At 42.6% G+C, this 8393-nt stretch overlaps 1 protein-coding gene across 1 annotated transcript; it reads right to left on the bottom strand.

The window, feature by feature from the left end:
- Window positions 1-3222: 3222 nt before the first annotated feature.
- LOC118234106 (tubulin beta chain-like) lies at window positions 3223-8131 on the bottom strand. Its single transcript, XM_035430427.1, has 4 exons — window positions 7886-8131; window positions 5947-6055; window positions 5546-5656; window positions 3223-5261 (listed from the first exon to the last, which is right to left on the bottom strand). The coding sequence occupies exons 1-4, from the start codon at window positions 7940-7942 to the stop codon at window positions 4204-4206; spliced, it is 1335 nt and encodes a 444-aa protein (XP_035286318.1). The 5' UTR covers window positions 7943-8131; the 3' UTR covers window positions 3223-4203.
- Window positions 8132-8393: the final 262 nt, after the last annotated feature.

Here is an 8393-nt window from a genome sequence, read left to right as displayed (position 1 = left end):
TTGATCAACTATGATCAATAGTCCACAGTTTTGGGACACAAGTGCCAAAGGGTAGCATTGGCATAAGTCAGCCAGTGTACCTTAGAAAACTGCTGCAGTTTGTTCCACTGTGGGTAGCCTCACAAGCCAGTCTTTTTCACTTCGTTCAACAGACACTGTGGGTAACCAGGCACTCACATGCTGCTAGTCGTCATAAGTGTGGCCACCAGGAGGCCTTAGCTTGAACGAGAGCAATTAAATTAATACAATGCCTACAAGAAAAATGCACCACTGTTGCGTGGTAATGATACATGCATTCAAATTCAACAAATTCAATTAAGGACTGCGGCTGCACAAATAAGTTGAGGAGCTTCCAACACGGAGAGAACTATTGAAAAATACATTTTAAAAGGAGCTGGGTTAACATCAAGGAATCTGTCATTTAACAATTCAATGTAACACCGAGCATTTCAAACAGACCGCGGTGTGGATGGGGCATCAGGCGGGCGTTGTTCAGAACGAAAGCTCAGAGCACACAAAGGAAAGGGGAGGGGGCGAACATACAGAGACCACGGGTACGCCCTACCTGCTAGCAGCTACTCCTGGGTCCTAAGCACTACTGGTTACATGAGTAAGAAATACACCCCTTCTCCAGTCAGCCCAAGCTCTCAAAATAGTCAAATAATTATATTCATTACAATCTGTTGGTAGAACATTACTCTCTTTGGTTGATGTAAATCAGGTATAGCTGAGTCACAAATAACCATTCAAAAGTTCAGAGTTATACTGCAGGAGTCTAGTTGTACACATGGATAGGAGGAAGGTACATCAGTAAGAGTGACTAGGATGACAGCCCTGTCTATCAATCATGTTTAATTTCATGCTTTGGGTATGAATGTACAGGACTGAGTCAAGGGATATTTTTGGTTCTGTTACTATTATCCATCTGTTGCTCTTAAATCAGTCAACACAATGCATGTATTGTCATTGTTAAGCCATTTTACTTGGTGAATTACAATAATATATCCATTCATACCTAAACTGATACCAAGATGGAGCACTGTTGTTGTACCCTTGATAAAGATATTTAACCTCAATTGTTCACAGATTGTATATAAAAATGTATTCTTTGTAAATGTATCTTTATCAGATGGTATCTTCACGACACTCCTCACCACATACCATCACAGGTATCCAGTCTTCCATCATATCGCTCTCTCTCTCTCTCTCTCTTTCACACACACACACACACACACACTATCTCTCTCTCTCTCTCTCACACACACACCTTTGAGGTATACAGACATGTACAATGACACTGAAGGGAACCATGGCAGTTTTAAAATGAACAGGAAACACTTTCATAATACAGACTAACACTGTTACTATATGCGGAGACAGTGAGGTAATGAACGGAGCATATTTATTGGATCTTGGGAAAGGCACTTTGCGCTCTGAATGAGTCAGACCACTGACGGGGAGAATGGTTGAGAGAGGGAGGAGAAATATGTCAGGCAACTCATACAGATGGCAAATTAAAACAGGCAGATACCGGTTGTATAGGAGTGGGCACCCCTCAGCTGACAGAGGGCATTCTGGGAAACCAGCAAGCTTGCTGTTTACCCATCTGTCATATCAATAGTGACTGAACTGATTTGCACTCGACAGTTTATAAAAAAAGTATGGAATAGAAAATTATGGATATTACCAATAATAAATGAACATTTACAGCATTGTTTTTTCAGATGTGTTTATTGTATTGGGACACTGCCAAGGCTGCTAGTTAAAATGCACTCATAATGAGGGTACATGTAAATGTACTGCATTATCTTTGTTTGTTTTTGGACTAAAGATGTATAATCCAGCTTTCCATAACGAAGGGCCTAATCTACATACCTGAGGTATGGACATAACACAGTTGTGCAAGGTGGAGGCTGACTAATTAAACGTGCAAAGCTGGAAGTGTACAGTCGACTGCATCCATTTTAGTCCCTTTGAAGGAAAAAAAATCACAAAAAACCTGAGCAGGTGAACACCGTATTGTGTACACTGAATATAAGCTAACAAAAAGGATTGGAAAAAAATGTTAGATTTGTAAAGCAGCCCTGTGTTCTTGTAGGCCTCACCTTACAAAAGGCAGTAGTCAGTACCTTAATGGCAGGTGTGACAAAGGCAACATACGTATGATTCAACCTCAGGAATACATGTGTACCAACGGCTGCCACTCTCCTAGGTCCTTCAGATCTGCAGCATGTACGTACCATTTTAGGAATAAAGGTACATGCTCACTAATGAGGAAGCAATGCTGTTCTTCTTATAAAGGCAATGCCAACAAAACAGACTTGCATTGTTACTGTATACTGATGAACCAAATAGAAACGGCACTTATCATGTCTATATGGTATTTGTGGGAGTGTTTGCCGCATTGTTGTTTCATCTAATGAGCAGTTCGGCCTTAGCTACGCCACCCTGGAGTATACCTCCTTCAATCCACGCTGCGGTGGCCACACAGATGGATGCCGCTGTAGGGTTCTTGTCTGCCAACTCCTACCACAGGGGGTCTTTGTTTTGGTTATTTTTCCAGCTTTTAACTTACTGCGATGAGTTCATCACTCCCTGTACTGCGACGTGCCCCACAGTCCGGAAGCAAATTCATACCCTACCAATACTGCGAATCGGAGTCCAGCAGCGTAATGGCTAACTGTAAAGCACCCTCGGCATTTGATTGTTGTGTTCTCGACTGAATATGCGGGTGCTTGTTCTACATATTTTCCTACATATTACACTTAGAACTGACAGTAGAGAGCTTTTCCATTTTTAGAATGATGTTTTTTATTGACCTAGAGAGACTGTTTCCTTTTGATAATTTGATGAAATAGTTTTTCACTTCATTGAATTGTAATTTTATACACTAAAACGGAATAAAAAATAAATCTGACCTTCACTCATGTCCACTTCACCGTTGGGCATAGCCATGAAGATTACAATAAGATTTATGATAACTCAAAGCTACCCGTACCACACACAGACTCACACTGAACTACCCATTACCATAGCGGATATACTAAATCTTGACTTAATATGTACTTGGATTTATAACCTTTCTTTGTCTGCCTGCAGCATTTAAGCTGATTTATTATTGGATCAATCTGTGTTCTGGTTCAGTCACCCCAATTTCCATCCATATGTTTGCACTGTATAATGGATGTGTAGAATGCAGAAAAAAAATCAGCCTAAATTCAATTTCAGCCATCACGAATTTGCCTCATGGCCATTTAATAAAAACATAGGACAGGGAAAATAATTGGTTGTTTGAACATGAGAATAAAAAAACTGAATCATTTACCGCAAGATACATCACACAGCTGAAAATAATTTGACAACTTTATATTCTCAGGATTCCTCCTGTCTCTTCTTAGCAGTCTTAACGCATTTTCTTTCAGTGAGATTCACTCTCTTGGTCTTTACTTTCTTCCATGATTGCGCCATCCTTAGCTTGACATGTGTGCTGATTTTGTGTCATTGCGTTCCTCTCACCAATTTTTTAAGCTGACCCCACTTAACCTTTGACACCACTCATCTACTGTTCTCATAGCGCAGTGATAGCACTCGCATCACACTCGCTGGTTGGTTAGGCTTCGGAGTGTTGTTGCTATGGCTCGGTGAGCAAAACATGGCGGTGGAACAAAAGTAAAGTGGATAAATAAATGGATAAACTTTCTTATTCGTGTGGTTTGACCTCTTGGCTCTTTCCTTACATTGACCCTATGACATCTCCATATCCCTCTTTCTTCAAAGTTAATGTGGCTGGGTTGAAAGTCTTTTCCGTCGTTGGTTATCTTCATTCGACTGATCAAAAGGCTAATAACCTGGCTCTTATTTTGACTTTACTTCAACCTGTAGCAGCATAGCCAGAAATATTTGTATAGTTTGGCCTGCACAGAACTAGGTGGATCAGAACTATCTAGGCAGGCATTCACACCTGGGTGCTGTGGTTCAGCCAAGGCCATGATATTATTTAGCTGGCTGTGGCCCACCCTGGTCCACCCGTGCCCATGCATTGATTCATTTATTTTTCCCCTGGCTGCTTCCCATTTAACCCATTTTCTTTTTTTTTCTCACTTTTGTGTTTTTGTGTTTATTGTTGCTTATATCCTTATTTCCTTACTGTATGTGTCTACCTCCCTCAAATCAACCCCAGATTTCTTCTTTTTTATAATTTTTTCAGTCATCTTCGTCAGCCTCCTCTTCAAACTCTCCCTCCTCGTCAGCAGTGGCGTCCTGGTACTGCTGGTACTCGGACACAAGGTCATTCATGTTGCTCTCGGCCTCCGTGAACTCCATCTCATCCATGCCCTCTCCAGTGTACCAGTGGAGGAAGGCCTTGCGCCTAAACATGGCGCTGAACTGCTCAGAGATGCGCTTAAACAGCTCCTGGATGGCCGTGCTGTTGCCGATGAAGGTGACGGCCATTTTGAGGCCCCTGGGTGGGATGTCGCAGACGGCGGTCTTGACGTTGTTGGGGATCCACTCCACAAAGTAGCTGCTGTTCTTGTTCTGCACGTTCAGCATCTGCTCGTCCACCTCCTTCATGGACATCCGTCCGCGGAAAATGGCGGCCACGGTCAGGTAGCGCCCGTGACGCGGGTCGCAGGCAGCCATCATGTTCTTGGCATCAAACACTTGCTGGGTGAGCTCAGGCACAGTGAGGGCATGGTACTGCTGGTTCCCCCTGCTGGTGAGAGGGGCGAAGCCGGGCATGAAGAAGTGAAGGCGGGGGAAAGGCACCATGTTCACCGCCAGTTTTCGGAGGTCGGCATTCAGCTGGCCAGGGAAGCGCAGGCAGGTGGTGACGCCGCTCATGGTGGCGGACACCAGGTGGTTGAGGTCTCCGTAAGTGGGCGTGGTCAGCTTCAGGGTGCGGAAGCAGATGTCATAGAGGGCCTCGTTATCGATGCAGAAGGTCTCGTCCGTGTTCTCCACCAGCTGGTGGACTGACAGGGTGGCGTTGTAGGGCTCCACCACAGTATCCGAGACTTTGGGGGAGGGCACCACGCTGAACGTGTTCATGATGCGGTCGGGGTACTCTTCCCGTATCTTGCTAATCAGCAGGGTGCCCATGCCGGACCCTGTACCCCCGCCCAGGGAGTGTGTGAGCTGGAAGCCCTGCAGGCAGTCACAGCCCTCGGCCTCTTTGCGGACCACATCAAGGACCGAGTCGACCAGTTCCGCACCTTCGGTGTAGTGACCCTTTGCCCAATTGTTTCCAGCTCCACTCTGACCTGAGAGGTGACAGAAATAAGGAACAGGAAGTGGATGGCAACAGGGAACAGAGAACTGATACTTAGGTCTCTACATCACATCCTTATGAGAAAAATGACAAGAATCAAACACTCCTGCTGGGTAACTTCCAAACCTCCCTCAAAGGAATACTTCCCCAATTTCCTTCATCCCACAATTCTGCACACTTCTATTCTATACAGGTAGAATCATCTTTGGGAAAAGGTTTTGCCCATGCATCCTCCAATATCCCACTGTTCTTACCTTCAGTTTTACATTGACTTACCAAACACAAAGTTGTCAGGCCTGAAGATCTGGCCAAAGGGTCCGGACCGGACAGAGTCCATGGTGCCAGGTTCCAGGTCCACAAGAATGGCTCTGGGAACGTACTTTCCACCTGCATTGGAGACAGAAATAGAGGAAAGACTCGACACCAGCTCAACACAGTGGACAAACATATCACATCATGTCAGGTGTTCATTAAAATACACGACAGCAAAGTGAGTAATCCACAGTTATGAGCATTATACCCTCATTACAGCATGTGCAAATATCTGCCACATTAATATCGCAGAGGATACATCCATCACCTTCGCCTCTTCTTCGCCCAGGCCCAGGCTAGGTGCTTTTGCACTATGCAACTTCACAGCAGTGACGGAGGTAGGGTGTGGGTGGGTGTGGAGGTACCTGAGGCCTCATTGTAATAGACATTGATTCTGTCCAGCTGCAGATCGCTGTCTCCATGGTAGGTGCCGGTGGGGTCGATCCCGTGCTCATCACTGATCACCTCCCAGAACTTATTGAGAGAGAGAGAGAGGGGGCTTTAAATGGTCCATTATAGCAGTCTGAGAAGCACTTTATAGGATTTCCATGATCCAATAACATAACATAACATAATGACGAGAAGAGGCCGTTCAGCCCAACAATGCTCACCATTTTCCTGACTAAACTGTACCTAGTGCTTGGATTACCGACAGACTAGATAGTATCTAACATGGTATAAAGCACGGTCTTGAAAATCCCCCTCTACTACATGACCTGGCAGGCTATTGAACACATTGACCACTCTCTGCTTGAAAAAAATGATTCCTTATGTCTGTACAGAATTTACCTTTAGCTAATTTTCATTTATGTCCTCTCGTTCTACTAACAGAACTTGAAGAATCTCTTCTAGTTCACTTTGTTGATCCCCTTTATGAATTTAAAAGCCTCAGTCAAATCACCCCTAAGTCTCCTTTTACTAAGCCGAATCATGGAACACATAGTTCATCTTAACTGTTTAACTGATTGCTTTTTAAATCAAATTTGTCATTATTAGTTTATACTGTTTGTGTATGCTCAAAACAAGGTCATTATATCAAATAGTATACCATAAAGTACCACTGACACTGAGTGTCCAGATCAGTTTAACACTGCACAACCTAGGCAGTATAAAACTGTCTCCTGTTCTAAAAACCTCCGTAAAATTCTTTTCATGTGACCAAAAGCTGCATGAAGATCATGTGCATCCGTCAAACCATTAGTGTCAACTGGAATCTATGGATATCGACCAATTATTTGAGTATTTATCGTTTACAATAATAAAGAATATGCACTGGCTTCCCTTTAATTTCAGCCATTCATCTCCTTCTTTCACCCATTTCTCTCCCCGTTCATTTTGTTCTTGTAGGCCATTGATTATGTCGCCATCAAGTGGCAGACCAAACTTTTTAAATTCACACAATAAACACGTCATAACCATGAATTGTTATACACATCCCATATAAAATTATATGCATAAATTTCTGAATATATTCCATTTACAAAAACATTGACATCAAATAACTGAAAATAAAATAAAAGATGACAAAAAATATCATGAAATATCTATTCAGCATTTTAAAAATCTTTGCACAATTTGAGTGTTTTTACTTTTCTGATTATTGTGTAGTTATACTGAGTCTAATAAAGAGTTTAATTAGTAAAAGAAAGCTTGGAATTTCTTATGAGGTAGACCGAGAGATCCTCCCAAAACTTTGTAGTTACAATAGAGGACCAGAAGAGACATACATTTACAAGAAGAGCAGACAGTAAAATGTCCAGTGTTAATTTAACTTTTTACAGATAACATTTGTTCCCAGATTCCAGAGCGGGACCAAATGTTATCTTTTAAGAGTTCTCCTACGTAACTTCTCCTACGTTTTTCGAAGGGATTGCTAGCCTACTGATTAGATCATTTCAGGGACTGAGAGCAGACGAACAATGAAAAGACCCTACATACGCCCAATACTGAGTCATAGCCAAACCGACTGTTGGCTTATTTTCTAGCTGTCCAACGTTATGTGATAATACGGTCTGGGGATATTTCAGTTAACATATCTGAAAAAATATTAAGCCTACTAAATCTGCCATTAATTGAAGAAAATATTGGGTTTATAGTTCACTTAGACACTCTATAATCTCACCATCACGTGTCATCGTGTCAATGATTTGATTTGTTAACTTCTGGAACACTGAATTTTCATTGAAACAGCATACAGTAGTAGGCTATTGTAACTAACCTAAAGCTATTTTATATTTTGACCATTATTAACTTGTAGCTTGCAATATTTAAAGTAGTCTATTAAAGTAGTTTATATTTCCTTACCTTAGCCCCAATTTGGTTGCCGCACTGGCCAGCCTGTATATGAACTATTTCTCTCATTCTGATAGGATTTTAGAAAGGTTGAGTTCACTCAGACAATATATTAAGGACTGCACCAATTCGAGTCCACTACTGATCCAAATCCCGATCGCTTTCGCTAGTCAATAGCAGACACCGCACCAGTTCTCTAAGACGGGACAAAGGCTTTCTTTGGACTGTAGTCAGACCGCAGAACTCTATGATATGTTCCTATATACGCTCTATGAGTCAGACAGAGACAAGCCATTGTGATTGGCCGAGGTTGACAGAAGTCAGTGAATTTTAACAGCGATTGGATTTCGGGCTATGGGGAAGGGGCTTCTCAGCAACAAGGCGAAAAGCATCGGAAGTGGACAGGGAGTGCCGCCGGACGGTGTTGCCGGGACAGGCTGTTCCTATAACATTTTTGAGCAGGCGCAATGCAGGAACCACGAATAATAATATCACATAAATAATACGTGAAATCATTTGT

This window comes from Anguilla anguilla, chromosome 8, assembly GCF_013347855.1.
Source record: "Anguilla anguilla isolate fAngAng1 chromosome 8, fAngAng1.pri, whole genome shotgun sequence".
Taxonomy (NCBI): domain Eukaryota; kingdom Metazoa; phylum Chordata; class Actinopteri; order Anguilliformes; family Anguillidae; genus Anguilla; species Anguilla anguilla.
This window is presented reverse-complemented; position numbering and strand designations above follow the sequence as displayed.

Excerpts from the sequence above, each read along its gene's own strand:
- LOC118234106 (XM_035430427.1), bottom strand. The coding sequence starts at position 7,942 with ATGAGAGAAATAGTTCATATACAGGCTGGCCAGTGCGGCAACCAAATT. Across the intron at positions 6,056-7,885 it reads GCAACCAAATTGGGGCTAAG|TTCTGGGAGGTGATCAGTGA; the intron begins GTAAGGAAATAT and ends TCTCTCAATAAG. Across the intron at positions 5,262-5,545 it reads GCCTGACAACTTTGTGTTTG|GTCAGAGTGGAGCTGGAAAC; the intron begins GTAAGTCAATGT and ends GTCACCTCTCAG.